General features: G+C 44.3%; 1 protein-coding gene across 1 annotated transcript in view; it reads left to right on the top strand.

Moving 5' to 3' along the window:
* The window catches only part of PCDH15 (protocadherin related 15), a 1,022,916-nt gene that overhangs the window by 655,359 nt on the left and 349,995 nt on the right, over window positions 1-17,562 (top strand). Inside the window, 2 exon segments of the mRNA XM_030204966.1 lie at window positions 8,460-8,765; window positions 12,160-12,384. Of these exon segments, the coding sequence (XP_030060826.1) occupies window positions 8,460-8,765; window positions 12,160-12,384 (531 nt within the window).

Raw genomic sequence — 17,562 nt, 5'->3', positions numbered from 1 at the left:
GAAGGGGATGGAGGGGGCCAGAAGGGTTTTGTAAAGGGGGGTTTGGTGTGTGCAGGGCAGGAAGCCTCGAGCGCCAAGGGTGGGGGGGGCGGGGGGCTCCTTCTTTTGCCACGGTGGTTGGTATGGGGAGTGGTAGGGGGGGATTTGGGTAGCGAAGGGGGGGACAGGGGGTGGGTGAGGGGTGGTCTGGGGGGTCTGTTACCAAACGCCGGAATGTGGTTCAATTGAGGTGGGTGGGGGAGGGGGGGATGCCAAGTAGGGATGTGGTGTTAAAAATGGTTCTAGGGTTAGGATTTCTCCCGGAAGATCTGTATGCTTGCATTCACCCGGCGAACATTCCAGAGTATGATGTCAGTTTTTGACCCAACGGGGAATGGAGATTTTTTGGGAGAAATACGGGGAGGTTAAAGGGGGGGGGGGACTGGAGAAATTTTCGAGTTGTGCCTATTAGTAAACCTGACCTGGTGCAGGTGACTCTGTTAGTGCGGAATGAGTCAATCTCGGGGGCGGATTTGACCTACTGGCTGCAGAGGTATGCAGAGTTAAGGACTCCTCTGGTCAAGCTTCCAGACCCTAGTAGGGTATGGGCAGGGGGGTGGGGGGCGACGGTGAGGTTATACCAGGTGGGGCACGTCACCCAACACATTCCTTCAGCGGCTTTCATCGGAAGAGATCGGATCTTGTGTTTTTATAAGGGACAGCCTAGGCAATGTTTTAAGTGTGGTTCCTTCCGGCATTATAGTATGTCGTGCCCAGTGGTTCAGTGTGCAAAGTGTGGGGCGAGGGAGCACGTGGCAGAACATTGTACCTCCATCCGGTGTAATTTGTGCGGGGATCTGGGGCACGCCTTTCGGGCTTGCCCGCAAGCCTTTCATAATGGGGGGGGAGGGGAGGAAGGGGGAGGGGAGGGTGATGAAAGGGGAGATCGTGCTGGGGGGAGGGGTGGAGGTTTGGGGCGGGCAGTAGAAGTGATTGGACGGGGGCGGAGGGTAGAGGAAGAGGTGGGGGAGCAGGGGGCAAACGCTTGGAAGGGTGAGAAGAGGCAAGGAGGGGAGGGGGAAGGGTGGACGCGAGTCTCTAGGAAGAGGAAGGGGGGGGGACTTCTGGTGGAGGCTGGAAGGAAGTTAGGGCAGGGAATAGCGGTGGAGAATAGATTTCGGGTCCTCGAAGATGAGGGACGGGGGGAAGAGTATGGAGAGGAGAACGGAAGAGAGGACAGTGAGGCATGGCAGGGGGTAGGTGAAGAGGGGGAGGTAGGGACAGAGGGGGGCGGGAAGGGTACAAGGAGGGGAAGGGGGAGGATGGGGAGGTTGGAGATAGGAGATGGTATGGACGTGCAGGAGGAGGGAGGGAGAGCAGAGGTAGGTGGGGGAGAAGGGGAGAAGAGGAAATTAGGTAAGGTTCAGGGGGAGCAGGGGGTAGAGAGGGGGGAGGAAGGTGGAGGGGAGGGAGGGGGGATGGAGGGTGGGGTGGGGGGGAGGGGGTGGGGGAAGGGGGAGAGACCGGGGTTTTTCCGGTGAAGGGGGAGGGGGGGAGGAGAGGAAGAAGAAGGGGAGGAAGAAAGCAAGGACCAGGGAAGGATGGAAGGGGGGGACCTTTGAGTTTGGGGTTCGGGACTGGGCGGAGGAAGAGGTGGAGGAAGAAGCCGGGCCTTCAAAGGGAGGTCTGGAGCAGAGAGAAGGAAGGATGGGGAGGCAGGGCCAGGGGAGGCGGTTTTCTAATTGATAATGATGGCAGGTTCCTTGTTGGCGTTCATCACGCTGAACGTGGCAAGTATTGCCTCCACAAGGGCGAGGTGTCTGGCCTTTGAGGGCCTTTCCTCCATGTCGGCTGATTGTTTTCTCCTGCAGGAGACCAGGCTGCAGTCTTTGGCCGATGTGAGAAGAGCAAAGCAGGCTTGGAGATGGGGACCCTCTGTGTGGGGGTTGGCAGGGGAGAAGTATGGGGGGGTGGGAATTTTGTTTAAATCTCACAAAGCGGTGATTCAACGGGTGGTGGAGTTAGGGGTAGGGAGGTGTTTGGTGGTGGATGTGGTGTTGCACGGGGTGGCGTTAAGGGTGATAAATGTGTATGGGCCACAAACTAAGAAGGGGAGGTCACAGTTATTTGGGAAAATCAAACCCTATTTGTATTCTTCACGTCAGTTAGTGTGGGGGGGGCGATTTTAACACGATTCTGAGGAAGGAGGACAGTGGGGGCAGGTGTGCACAGGTGAGGTATGACGGAGTTCGTTTAGTGGGGATAATGAGGGGGGCAGGGTTAGTGGATGTCTACTTGGAGCACGGGGGTGGGCAAGGGAGTTTTACTTTTTTAAGAGGGAATTGTAGAAGTCGGATCGACCGGTTTTTGGTTAGGAGAGGGACCTGCGTACAGGCACCCGAGTTAGTGGTGGTAGAATTTTCGGACCACAGGGCGGTGCGGATAGAAGTAGGGGGGTCGGGGGTCCATAGGCCAGGAAAGGGGTTGTGGAGATTAAATTTGAAATGGTTAAAGGAGGGGGAGGTGCATAGAGAGTATGTGGAGTTTTTGGAGGATCAGCAGACTATCTTAGGCATCTTCCCCTCGGTAGGGAGGTGGTGGGAAGCGGTGAAACAACGCACGAAGGGGTTTTTTCTTAGACAGGCAAGGCAGGAGGGGAGGGAGGCGACACGGTTGGGAATAGCATTAAAAAAGAGGAGGGATAATTTAATTTCCAGGGGGGGGAAGAGGGAGGATATAGAGGCTATACAGGTGGAAATTGAGCGAGTTCAGTATGATCGGTACTCCTCATTAGTTTATGAGAGGGATTTTGGCAAATTATTGAGTCCGGACCCGTTTGAGTGCTGTAAGGAAAGAAGGGAACGTAGGGTTATGGAAGGGTTAATGGACAGGGACGGGGTTGTTCAGGATTCGAGGGAAGGGATTTTGCGGGTGGTAGGGGAGCATTTTGGACATTTCTTCTCCGATCTACATTTGGATGAGGAAGACATACGGAGGTATGTGGAAGGGACTCCGGGGGTGGGACAGGGGGGGCCCCATCTTCAGGCCTTGCTGCAGCCTTGGACAGTCAGGGAGGTGGAGGCGGCCATTGAGGCTCTGCGGCGCAAGACGGCACCGGGGCCCGACGGTCTCCCGGCTGAGTTCTATCAACGATTTAAAGTTCAGTTGGCACCTATCTTGTTGGAGGTATGGGAGGAGGCCCGGAAGGGAGGTTCTCTGCCAGAGTCCTTTGGGAAATCGGCCTTGGTTCTTCTCAGTAAGGGGAAAGATGCTCGAGACATAGTAAATTGGAGGCCCATTGCCTTATTGAACAGTGACCGTAAGATCTTTGCTCACATGTTGTTGGCACGTATGCGGCAGGTGGCAGGGAGGGAGTTGGCGGTGTCTCAGGGGTGTGGGGTCCCAGGGAGGGGGGTGTTGGCAGCAGTGGCCTGGGTTCGGGAGGGGGTGGAGCGGAGCCGGGGGGGGCAGGAGGGTCGTCTAGTAGTGGCCTTGGACCAGGATAAGGCCTTCGACTGGGTGCAGTGGAGGGTTCTTTGGGAGAGTTTGCGGTACTATGGTTTTCCGAGGGCTTGGGTTGAGCAGCTCCAGTTGTTGTACATCGGTGTTCGCTGCTTTCCATTAGTTAATGGGTGGAAAGGAAGGGAATTTGACATCACGGCTGGGGTGCGACAGGGGTGCCCGTTGAGCCCCCTGCTGTACACTTTCGCGATTGATCCCCTGGTGCGCCGGTTAGAGTGTGGGGGGGTGGATGGGCTTAGAGGGATAGAAGTGTGTACGGGGGTGTCTCTGCGTGTGGTGGCATATGCAGATGACATAACAGTTTGGGTGGCGGATCAAGGGGAAGGGGAAGTTTTGCACAGGAAGATTGCGGAGTACTCTCGGGCGACAGGATCCAGGATTAACCTGCAAAAGTGTACTTCCTTGTGGGTAGGTCCGGAAGGGGCTCGTTTTGAGTTAGGGGGAGGGTTTCCACCAGGGGTGGAAATGATGCGGGTTCTAGGGGTTTACTTTGGGGGGGGGGGATTATGGACAGTGGAACTGGGAACGGAAGATTTTGGAGGCCAAGGCTAAGGTAGAGAGGTGGAAAGGGTGGAGGATGTCGATGACTGACCGGGTGAGATTACTGAAAATGCAGGTGGTACCCATGTTTTTGTTTCTTAGCTATATTTGTTTGTTGCCGGAATGTTGTTATACAGGGCTTTATAGTGTTTTTTTTCAGTTACTCTGGGGGAACCGAATGAACCCTGTAAAGAGGAATATCACATATCTGCCACGGGGAAAGGGGGGGGTTGGGATGGTTAATCCGGTTCTTACGTTCAGTTCTTTCTTTATCCAGTTTAATTTGGGGAAGGCGGTGGGGCGAGATGCTCCGGGATGGGCGTGTAGTGTTGTGCAGTGGTGGGAGGAGTTTTGGGGTCCGTGGTTGGAAGGGGGGAAAGTGGTGGGCCGACGGAGGGGTTTCCCAGGAAGCGTTGGGTATTACAGGACATTGACTAAACTGGTGCGGTTGTGGGGGATTACGGTGGAGGAGGTTAAAGAGGGAAGGAGGGAGGTATGGGTAGAGAGAGTGCGGATGCAGCGATTCTCCTCTCCTTTGGCACTTCGGGACGCTCCAGAGCCAGTTCTGCAACAAGGCTTGCAGTTTGTGGCATCAAAGCGGATTCCACACAAATATCGTGACATTGCCTGGCTGTCCCTACACGGGAAACTGTATGTGAGAGCAAACTTGAATTATAGGAACGTACAAGATCGTGATTGCCCAAGGGGGGAATGTGTTGGTTGTACTGAGACGATGGATCATTTCCTTAGGGAATGTCCATTTTCGATTCTGGTGTGTAAACGTGTGGCCTCCCTGCTTCATATCCCCAGCTTTTGCACCTACTCTTATGCGGATTGGGTGTATGGGCGGGGGCAGGGGTCGGGGGGCTTGGACCCAGGGACGGAGTTCTTGATCTCGGTCATTGTCCGTTTCTATCTTTGGATGGCACGGTGCGGAGTCTCCCTGCGCCAGGAGTTCAGGTCAGTAGAACGGGTTAGCTGGGATATTGTTGGAGCTGTGTGGGAAGTGGCACGTTGGGAGCGGGTAGAAGTAGGGAGGGGTACATTTTGCAAATGGTGGAAACATGTGCGATTGAAGCCACCTTGAATTTGTTTGAATTTATTTGACTGTGTTGGGGGGGTAGGGGGTTTGGTCTGTCTTTGTAAATAGGGGATTGAGGGGTTTTTATGTACCTTTTAGCTTTTATGTATTTGGTTTTCCGTTTCCATTAATAAACGAATTTTCCAAGCATCCACCACCCTCTCCGTGAAAAAATACTTCCTGACATCTTTTCTGAGTCTGCCCCCCTTCAATCTCATTTCGGTAAGCTATGCTGAGTCTGACTATGGATCATTGATCCAACACCTTAAATCCATCAGCTGCCAGCCTGGGTCACAATTACTCAACAACACCCCCCCCCCCCCCCCCCCCCCACACACACACACAAAAGATAAATATATTATTTTCTTTTAATTCACTAACAAGAGTACCTGGAACTAGTACCTGACCCATCCTCTCTTCTCCCCCACCCATGTAAATTAATTCAGAGTACAATGTAACTGTAACAAATTGGTCTAAACTTTTTACATACACATAGGGCTAGATTCTATATATGGTGCCTAAAAAATTGGCACAAAAAATATGTGCTTAGTGCTATTCTATAAACCTCACCTAACATTAGGCGCGGTGCATAGAATACATGCAACGGCCGTACCATGACTAAAATGTAGGAGAAGGCATTTACACCAACTAAAACCTGGTGTAAATGTACACGTTTTATTTAGGTTGAGATCGGGCATTTCCTAAAACAGTGTATGCAAATTTTCAAAATGCCCATGACCATGCCTTTCCCATGGCCATACCCTCCTTTTGAGATCAACACAGTCCAATTTACTTGCATCAATTTATAGAATACACTCAGTGAGCTCTGCATGTAAATACTAATTAGTGGCAGATATAACCGATAATTGCTTGTTAACATCCAATTATCTGCACCAATTGGTTTGTAAACCAATATGCAAATCAGCTACATGTGCTGATTTGCATGCATAACTGTAGTTGCCATTTATAGAATCCAGGGTATAATTGATACAGATCCCTAAACTGAGCCAAAACACATGCAGATTTAAGGTGACCATTTACCCTACTAATAGCTGAGCAGCCCTATTATCCATCCACAGCCAAACCCTTAGCCAGTGCAAGACTGCACTGTTTGCTGACCCATCAATTAGGCCTGTATCCCATATCAGCCACCTTTTACAAAAAAAGAAAAAAAAATAATAAATCATAGATTTAAGTAATCTACTTTGACAAATAGCATAACAAGAACTGCATACACACAAAATACAACCAACAATAATCCAAGATGGTTGGGTGGGTGGGTTGTTGCACCTAAGCAGGAGAGAGCCCAAAAGAAGCATATAGATGTTGTATCTCAAATCTCCTCCTCACCCCTGCTTCCTACTCCACACCTCCCACCCCTCCTTTTGGCACCCAGCTAATCATCCACAGTAAAACCACTACTTTTAAAATTCAAACAGCTATTCCTTCCCTTTCCTACTCAGTCTTCCCCAGGTCAGGTTTTCAGGATTTCCCCAATGGATATGCATGTGTCACTCACAGTATCAGTCCTTAATTTCCACACAATTCTTGTTATCTAAACTACTTTATTTACTTTCTTCCTTCTACTTAAACATTGTACATACTGTTTCATGTTTGTTCAAAATAGTGTACAGCATCAATTTGATAACACATTTTTCATTGATATATCACATCTATGCTCTCATTCATTCTCACTTATTTAAACAAGACTGGTCTAATACATACTGCTCAACAATGTATTTCCCTATTATCCGTAACTTAAACACAAGTCTTTAGTATACACATTCCAGGTGTATTGTCAGTTCAAAACTCCCAATGTCTCTGCATGAGATCTATTTGCATATAGCAGAGGCAGTGCGTTCAAATAGATCACGTACATGTTCATAGGGGAAATCCTGCAAACCCAACTGGGTTGCGGCTCTTGGGGACCAAGGTTGTATACCCCTGGTCTATAGTTTCTTGATCACCCCTGAAGCCCTTTTTAAACTGCTATTCCATTGGCCACTCAGTATTTGTAAAATTTGCAATAACTGCATGTCTGATTTTTGTACATTATGGAGACATTTTACTAAAGTACACTAAGCAGTTAACACACAGATTAGCGTGTGTTAAATGCATCTGCACAAGCACACCATAGCAGTTAATGTACAGATTAGTGTGCACTGACTCCATATTGTAGGAGGGAACTAGGCGGAGAATGGACATGGACTGCATACTACAGTTAACAAGCTGTACTTACTGCATGCTAACAGTCACTTTTGCATTTAGCGCAAGTTCATTTAGTGCCTTCTCAATAGAAGGCGCAAGTACATGGCTTACATGCACTAGTGCAGTTTTCAGTGTGGTAATTGTTGAGAACATGCTAGGCACGTTCCCTAAAATAACCACACAGCCTTTGCACTTAGTTTAAAGCAAGCTAACTGCAAAAATATAGCATACGTTAGTAAAAAAAAATCCTTTTTGGATGATTAAGGGACCTTTTACAAAAGCTTACTGAAAAATGGCCTGCAGTAATATAGATACGTGTTCTGGGCACGCACAGAATCATTTTTCAGTGCACCAGTAAAAAAATGTCTGTTAAAATTTTTTTTGCCAAAAATGGACGTGCAGCAAAAAATGAAAATTGATACGTGTCCATTTTGGGTCTGAGACCTTACCACCAGCCATTGACCTAGCGGTAAAGTCTGATGTGGTAACCAGGCAGTAATGACCTATGAGCATCAAATGCCACTTGGCGTGCATCTGATACGCGCATCTGAAAATATTTCAGATGTGTGTATCGGACACACACCAAAAATGAAATTACTGCAAGAGCCACACAGTAGCCAGGCAGTAACTCCATTTTGGCGCATGTTACATAGACACTTACGCGGCTTAGTAAAAGGGCCCCTTAGATTACATTTTAAGGGTTAATGAGGGAAAATATAGAAAGAAAATTTAGAGCGCATGTTTTCATTAGTACATTGCTACACAAAAATATGAAAGAAATCCTCTTTCAAAACCAGTGCCTCATAAGGGAAGTTATTAGTGTTCACTAACAGAAATATTCTAAAATAAACAAAAAAATGCCATCATTCTTCGTTTAACTGCTTGCATTTGGATGTATAAACTGGAAAAATGTCTGCGCTTCTTCATTTTTAAGACTATAAATTCCCAACCTTTTAAGTATTATTCATTTAATATTGTTTTTATTATGCTGCAATAAAAACAGCATATTTTAAAATATATAGTTTTATAAAACAGATTAAACTCGAGCAGCATGGATGCAGCCTTTTTATTCTGTGACATTCTTTGGTCTCATAAATAGCTCATCCTTTATTTTTTTTTTTTCTTTCAGGCTACAGACCCAGATGCTGGAATAAATAGCCAGGTACACTACAGTCTGGCAAATCTCAACAATGTTTTTCGTATCACATCCAATGGCAGCATTTACACAGCCATTAAGCTAGACAGAGAGAAAAGAGACTTTTATGAACTTATTGTTGAGGCAACAGATGGAGCTTTGGATCCCCGCCGTTCCACAATAACACTGGCAATCAATGTTCTCGATATTGATGATAACAGTCCAGTATTCACAAATGCCTCATATATTGCTGCAGTGCAAGAAAACCTAGCTCCTGGGATAGTCTTTCTACGAATAGAGGTAAGCTGTGTTTTTATGTATGTAGCATTGGAATCAAAGTCAAAAGCTAGTCTTCTAATTTCATGCTACTTAGATAATCCCCCTGTATGATATAAAAGACACTGGAGTAAGAATTTCAATCTGCACATTCAACATTTTCACTGAAGTGGCCAAAGGAAGAGCAGTGACATTGTCCACTTTGGGGGGAGGGGGGTGCATTTACTTAAAATAAAAATTTAAAAAATAAATTGGAGTGGAGGAGTGGCCTAGTGGTTAGGGTGGTGGACTTTGGTCCTGAGGAACTGAGTTCAATTCCCCCTTCAGGAACAGGCAGCTCCTTTTGACTCTGGGCAAGTCACTTAATCCTCCATTGCCCCATGTAAGCCACATGAGCCTGCCATGAGTGGGAAAGCATGGGGTACAAATGTAACAAAAAATAAAAAAAAAATGTTAAACTCAGAAAGCCAGTGGACAATGATGAATGTGGTAGTACTAATCCTTTGCAAGCAGATTTTCAATCAGCCTATCTGAGCTTACCCTTTAGTGTCCAATGTTCCATAATAAGCCATATGGGAACAAATTGATGGGAACATTGGACACTAAAGGGTTAACGTGAAAAAAAAAAATCTGCAACACACATCATTTTGCACTCATTTAGGTAAAAGATTTCAGACAGGATAGAAACAGTTTTCTGAAGTTCTTTGCTCCCCAGACAATTGTTCCTCTCTTCATGCTGACATCCTGGAAAATAGCGGCTCCTGACTTTTAATGGTGCATCCAAGACAATCTCTTATTTAATAGGATGACACCTAGAGGTGTATTCTGATGCAAAATGAGGGGTTGGGCACTTCTATTTTCTAAGATGTTGGCCTGTGATAAAGACATCATTGAATGCCTTCTCAGACCAAGTAAGCAATATTAGTTCATGGGGTGCAGGGGGGGGGGGGGTACATAAAGCATGCATACTCTCTGGTGAAGCACTTCCCTGGCTCAGGTACCCTGGTTCAGGTTTTCCTGTGCCAGGGATAATCTGGTACAGGATGCCTGAGGCAGGGGACCCCTGGACCAGATAGACCTAGGGGTGACTGGGAAATTCCAGGGGTTAAAGGGTTCCAGGGCTCACCAGGGAATTGTTGCAGGATGGGGGTTTGGGGTTCCAGGGCCACAAACGTAATTTTGTGGATTGTAGGCAAGGGCAGGAGTTGGGAGTCCAGTTTTTCTGTGAAACATCTTCATTTCTGTTAGTGTGTCAGCCAGTTCCCACTCATATGTTAACTGGAATGGAAACATTTAATCTTAATGCAGAAAACCACTGAAGATCCCCCTGTCAGTGTGCACTGATTTTTCTATCAGCACACATTTTTTAAATGTCATTAGTTTACTAAAATGGGAGTAAACATTTTAGCATGTAACCTAGAACTCTATGGAGCTATTTTATTAAAGCTTTGTGCATGCTAAATGCTGTGTGTCCTATTTTATACCTATAACTTGCTTGGTTAAATTGGTTTGCATATCAGGCCCTAAGTTCTTTGAATGTCTTTTATGATTGTTAGTTATATTAACAGTTAAAAACAATCTGTTGATATCTTGTGATTGTTATTTGTTCTACAGTTGTAAACATCCAGAGTTATTGGTAGTGATGTTATATAAGAACTGTTTTTGTTCCTATCATTATTGTTATTCAGAATTCAGTGAAACTAATATGCAAAAGCCTCTTTGTAGAGCAGTTTTAAAAAATGACCTCATAGGCTTGGCCTTTCAGAGACCCAGGCCAATAGAAATTATGAGGATAAAGAATCGTGTAACTCATAATTTAAAAGAGAAAGAGAGAGCAGTGTAAATTTGGCTATAAGTGAGGAAATATATAATTGCCATTTTATGTTCAACTAAAAAATATTAAATTGACATTTTCTAAAATGTCCCTTCTCTGTGTGAGTCCTGTTCTGATAGACTGTGGGTTGTAGTTATATTTCTTTGTGGTTCTCCTGTAGCTTGGTTTCTTGCAGAAAGCTTGAAAGGGATCCAGCACCAGGACAAGTTATTTCAGTGCTTGAGATACATTGCAATGCACACTCAAACCACCAAGCCAGTTTCCCTTTGTCCTTCATATCACAGCAATGCGGAAACACATTTAAAGTACAGCACCTAGTGCAAAGGCCCCAGTCACCCACTCTACTTCAAGCCCCAGCCCCCCCCCCCCAAAAAAAAAAAAAAAAACAAGAACTTGGGGCTCATTTTCAAAACGTTCAAAAAGTGGCATAAATCTGCATTTGGATGTTTTTCTCACAAAAATGTTCAAATTGGTATTTTCGAAAACAATTTTTAGACATTTTTCTATGAAGTCCATCAGAAATGCATTAAAATCACAAGGGTGTGTGCCAGGGGCATGTTTCCAACATTTGGATGTTTTTCAGCCATAATGAGCAAAACAAAACCGTCCAGGAGGAAAACTAAGACGTTTTGCGCTAGACCTGTTTTTATAACGAATAAGGCACAAAAAGGTTCACTAAATGACCAGATGACCACTAGAGGGAATCAGGGATAATATCCCCTTACTCCCCTAGTTGTCACTGACCCAACCCCCAAAATGTGATTAAAAACATTACCAGCTTCTATGCCAGCCTCAGATGTCATACTCAGGTCCATTAAAGTAGCTTGCAGGTCCCTGGAGTAGTCTAGTGGTGGGTGCAGTGCATTGCAGACAGGTAGACCCAAATCCATACCTCCTCCTACCTGTTACACTTGTGGTGGAAACTGTGAGCCATCACAAATTCACCAGAAATCTACTATACCAATATATAGGTACCCCCTTCACCCATAAAGTGGTGTAAAGTTGGGGTGGTGGGTTTTTTTTTTTTTTTTGGGGGGGGGGGTTCATCAGACAAGATAATGGATCAATAGTGAGATGTGTACCTGGGATAATTTATATAGTCTACAGCAGTGCTCTCTCCTAGACTGCTCCATTGCTCCCTGGGATGTCTGTGTGCCCAGTCTACTAAGAATGCTGGCGCCTCCTACATTCCAATGGCTTGATTTTATGTGTTTTTCACTTGGACTTTTTTTTAATGGACCAAAAAGATAAACATACAAAGAAAAAAATATCTAGCAAATAGCCATTTAAAAAAAAAAAAAAAAAACCCTTTTTCTGATTTGAAAATGGCTATATTCCTCACTTGAATTTTGGACATATTTAGCAAAACATCAAAAGTTGGACTTACACATCATATCAAAAATGCCCCTCCACATGTACTTAAAGCCAAATTTCAAAGGGACCAGATCATATCCTTCAGGAACTCCTTGGGTTAGAGTATCAACATTTAAAAAAGATATAGGATAATAATTCTTTAAAAAAATCTAACAAACATAATTGTATAATCTCAATATTGATTCAGCAGATGTACTTCCCCTCTTCCAGGCTAAAGATGCAGATCTGGGTACAAATATTAGCTATCGTATACGAAGCAAGGAGGTTACTCAGCTTTTTGGACTGAATCAATCAACAGGAGAGTTATATCTTCTAAAACCCCTAGATTTTGAGTCATTTGCTGGAAGAGAAGCTACATACACATTTCTAGTGGAAGCCTTTGACAGTGGTGGTACTATGCCTCCAGGTCTTGCGACTGTTACAGTACAAGTGAAGGTAAGGGAACCAATCTTGATTTTATTTTGATGATTACACTGTATGCTGACCTGATTCAAATGTTTACAGGAAGAATGTATCTCCTGCACAGTGATGAAATACCTGTGGTGCTGGTGCCCGAATATTAAGTACATAAGTACATAAGTAGTGCCATACTGGGAAAGACCAAAGGTCCATCTAGCCCAGCATCCTGTCACCGACAGTGGCCAATCCAGGTCAAGGGCACCTGGCACGCTCCCCAAACGTAAAAACATTCCAGACAAGTTATACCTAAAAATGAGGAATTTTTCCAGTCCATTTAATAGCGGTCTATGGACTTGTCCTTTAGGAATCTATCTAACCCCTTTTTAAACTCCGTCAAGCTAACCGCCCGTACCACGTTCTCTGGCAATGAATTCCAGAGTCTAATTACACGTTGGGTGAAGAAAAATTTTCTCCGATTCGTTTTAAATTTACCACACTGTAGCTTCAACTCATGCCCTCTAGTCCTAGTATTTTTGGATAGCGTGAACAGTCGCTTCACATCCACCCGATCCATTCCACTCATTATTTTATACACTTCTATCATATCTCCCCTCAGCCGTCTCTTCTCCAAGCTGAAAAGCCCTAGCCTTCTCAGCCTCTCTTCATAGGAAAGTCGTCCCATCCCCACTATCATTTTCGTCGCCCTTCGCTGTACCTTTTCCAATTCTACTATATCTTTTTTGAGATACGGAGACCAGTACTGAACACAATACTCCAGGTGCGGTCGCACCATGGAGCGATACAACGGCATTATAACATCCGCACACCTGGACTCCATACCCTTCTTAATAACACCCAACATTCTATTCGCTTTCCTAGCCGCAGCAGCACACTGAGCAGAAGGTTTCAGCGTATCATCGACGACGACACCCAGATCCCTTTCTTGATCCGTAACTCCTAACGCGGAACCTTGCAAGACGTAGCTATAATTCGGGTTCCTCTTACCCACATGCATCACTTTGCACTTGTCAACATTGAACTTCATCTGCCACTTGCACGCCCATTCTCCCAGTCTCGCAAGGTCCTCCTGTAATCGTTCACATTCCTCCTGCGACTTGACGACCCTGAATAATTTTGTGTCATCGGCGAATTTAATTACCTCACTAGTTATTCCCATCTCTAGGTCATTTATAAATACATTAAAAAGCAACGGACCCAGCACAGACCCCTGCGGGACCCCACTAACTACCCTCCTCCACTGAGAATACTGGCCACGCAATCCTACTCTCTGCTTCCTATCTTTCAACCAGTTCTTAATCCATAATAATACCCTACCTCCGATTCCATGACTCTGCAATTTCTTCAGGAGTCTTTCGTGCGGCACTTTGTCAAACGCCTTCTGAAAATCCAGATATACAATATCAACCGGCTCCCCATTGTCCACATGTTTGCTTACCCCCTCAAAAAAATGCATTAGATTGGTGAGGCAAGACTTCCCTTCACTAAATCCGTGCTGACTTTGTCTCATCAGTCCATGTTTTTGTATATGCTCTGCAATTTTATTCTTAATAATAGCCTCCACCATCTTGCCCGGCACTGACGTCAGACTCACCGGTCTATAATTTCCCGGATCTCCTCTGGAACCTTTCTTAAAAATCGGAGTAACATTGGCTACCCTCCAGTCTTCCGGTATTACACTCGATTTTAGGGACAGATTGCATATTTCTAACAGTAGCTCCGCAAGTTCATTTTTTAGTTCTATTAATACTCTGGGATGAATACCATCAGGTCCCGGTGATTTACTACTCTTCAGCTTGCTGAACTGACCCATTACATCCTCCAAGGTTACAGAGAATTTGTTTAGTTTCTCTGACTCCCCCGCTTCAAATATTCTTTCCGGCACCGGTGTCCCCCCCAAATCCTCCTCGGTGAAGACCGAAGCAAAGTATTAAGCACCTTAGGCAAACCTTTAGCTTCTGCCCCCTCAATTAACTGTCAAGTGTCTGGGCCCTCCCCCTACAACATTTTGGTAAACTCAACGATGATAATTCTCTGTCACCCTTTCCAGAACAATCCTACTCAAAATGGTTTGTATATATTTACATAATGCGGATATTTGCCAATGGGCTAATTGAAAATTACCCACCTTCTTTGCAGTAAAAGCTCTTTGCATTCTTGTGACTGTCAGGATATATATATTTTTTGCCTTGAATGTTGTTGCTCTTTGCCTGCTGCCCCAAAAGCTGCCACCATAGACAACCCTCTAGTTTATAATGGTTAAGCTGGTCTTGGTAATATGTTAACAAAGCCTAGTATGATTTTTTTTCTCTTTTCTATGCAGAGAATTTATTTCTCTTACAAATATATAAACTGAAATTGGTTGGGGCTATTTTCAGCCTATGGCAGTCAGCTACTGTCACAACATTGACTGCCACAGGTAGAACTTGACCCAAATATTCAGTGCCAGCATTGGTATTGAATATCCAGGACTTTCATGGATGCTGTAAGTTATTCTAGTGCTAGCCAATATTTAGACTGGTGCCCAGACCACAAAGCTCAGACAACTAGTGATGGAACTCAACGTTGGATCTAGAGCTCACAAATGGAGGAAGTGTTTCTAATGTCCATGTGGGTGCGCACCTAGGTAATAGTGATCATCACACAATATGGTTTGATGTAAGAGAAAAAGCGGAGTGCAGATGCACAAAACTCAAAGTACTGGATTTCAGACATACTGATTTTGGTAAAATGGGGGAATACTTGAAGGAGGAGCTGATGGAAGGGGTAGGAAATGAAGAAGTGCAGTGGTCCAAGCTGAAAACTACTATAAATATGGCAACCTATCTTTACCAAGGAAAGTTAACAAAAACAAGAGAAACAGAAAGCCTACATGGTTCTCCAAACAAGTGGTTGAAAAAATAAGGACAAAAGAGGCTCCATTCAAGAAATACAAAAGATCTCAACGAGAAGGTAACAGAAAAGATTATCATATTAAGCTCAATAAAGCAAAGAGGGAAATACGGCTAGCAAAAGCACGAGTGGAAGAAAAGATGGCTAAATAGGTAAAGAGAGGTGACAAGAACTTTTTAAAGATATATTGGGAAAGGAGAAAAAATAGGAGTGGAATTGCAAGACTGAAAGATACTGAGAATAGTTATGTGGAGAGTGATGAGAATAAAGCAAATACTTCTCTTTGGTGTTCACGGAAGAAAATCCTGGAGAAGGACCACGGTCGGTGGTAGTGGGTATATCTGGGAATGGAGCAGATATTGCACTGTTCAAGGAAGAAAGTGTTTATAAACATCTTGCAAATCCGAGAGTGGACAAAGCTATGGGACCGAATAGGATACATCCCAGGATAATGATGGAGCTCAGAGGAGTCCTGGCAGGACCTCTTAAGGATTTATTTAATAGATCTTTAGAGATGAGAGAGAGGGATTGGAGATGAGCGGATGTGGTCCCTCTTCACAAAAGTGGAGAAAGGGGAAAAAGTGGGAAACTACAGGTCGGTCGGCCTCATGGTGGTCGTAAGAAAAATAATGGAATCGCTGCTAAAGGAAAGAATAGTGGACTTTCTAGAAACCAATGGGTTACACAATCCAAGGCAATATGGCTTTACCAAAAGAAAATCCTGCCAAATGAATCTGATTGACTTCTTTGACTGGGGATCAAAGAAATGGATGAAGGATGTGTGATAGATGTAATCTACTTGGATTTGAGCAAAGCCTTTGATACGTTCCCCCACAGAAGACTGAATAAGCTGAGAGGGCTGAACTTAGGACCCAATGCGGTGAACTGGATTGGAAACTGGTTGATCGACAGGCGGCAGAGGGTGGTGGTAAATGGAATCTGCTCATTGGAAAGGAAGGTGAGTAGTGGAGTGCCTCAGGAAGCTTTGCTGGGGCCGATTCTGTTTAATATATTTGTACAAGACATTGCTGAAGGGATAGAAGGAAAAGCTTGCCTTTTTGTGGATGACACGAAGATAGCTAATAGAGTGGATACCCTGGAGGGAGTAGAAACCATGAGAAGAGATCTCCAATCGTTAGAAGAATGGTTGAGGTCTGGCAGTTAAAATTTAATTATACAAGTGCTAGGGAAAACAAATTACAAGTAAAGCCTGTGTGCACAATAATGTCCCAAAATTTACACAGGAAGTTTAAAAATAAAATCTTTAAAGCATATATAATTCAAATACAATAAAAATAAGAAACAACAAACAAAAATAAAAAAGGTTTGGATAAACAAACGAATGTCATCCCTCACATTCAATTTATACATTTACATCTTATATCAGAAGCAGAGATAATGTCCCTGATAGTCTGATGTCAAAGTTCAAACAGCATCGATGGATGCTGACAACCTATAAATATAGAGCACTCAAGCTGATAGTCCTGCTTAATAAAGCAGGTTGTGATTACCCTTGGAAATAAAATTTCCGAAGTGTCTTAAAAATATAGAAGAAAAATCTCAAAGTGCTCAATGAAATTCTGCTCCCATGATGACTAAATCTTTGAAATATCCAGAGCTTCAAACAAATTGCAGATGAAGCTTTCTTGCTTCAGTGTCAGAATTTTTGGCCATTTTGCTGCTGCAGAAAAATGGCCTCAGTGCACTGGAAAGACCTGCCTAAGGGTTCGCTAAGGCCACCTTTTACCTCAGTTTGGTAAAAAGGCCCCAAAGTAAATGTAATGCATCTTACTGACTTACTACAACTCTTATTATACTGCTAGCTAAAGTGCCCAACTTAAGCTGAAGGAGTCACTAGATAGATAGATAGATAGATAGATAGATCTATGTGTGTAATACTGCATTTTCATGATAGAACTCTGAAACCTTGAACTGTCAATCAAGAAAAGATATAAAGAAAGTGAATTATTTAAATGTATTAAAAAGCTTAATTGTAAACCAAAAGTATTTACTATATATGTTTGAATACATATTGTATCACACTGTATGACAGTGTTTGAGAAAATGTTATTCATATAGAGCTTCAGTGCAGACGGTGTTGAATGTTGTTCTACCTGGGCCCAAGCTGAAAAGATGTCCACCATTAACAATTCTAGAACAGCCAGCAGAGCTGACCTTTAGAAAAGCATCTCCATTTGATAAATCCTTGAATACCATAACACCAGTATATTGATCTTATATTGATTGGTTGAACTTTCTGCACAAGGACCTTTCCGATGCGGAAGCTTGAGGTACTTTGGTATA

Source organism: Microcaecilia unicolor, chromosome 5 (genome assembly GCF_901765095.1).
Source record: "Microcaecilia unicolor chromosome 5, aMicUni1.1, whole genome shotgun sequence".
Classification (NCBI taxonomy): Eukaryota; Metazoa; Chordata; class Amphibia; order Gymnophiona; family Siphonopidae; genus Microcaecilia; species Microcaecilia unicolor.
The sequence above is the reverse complement of the archived record's forward strand: the minus strand, read 5'-3'. Positions and strand labels throughout refer to the sequence as shown.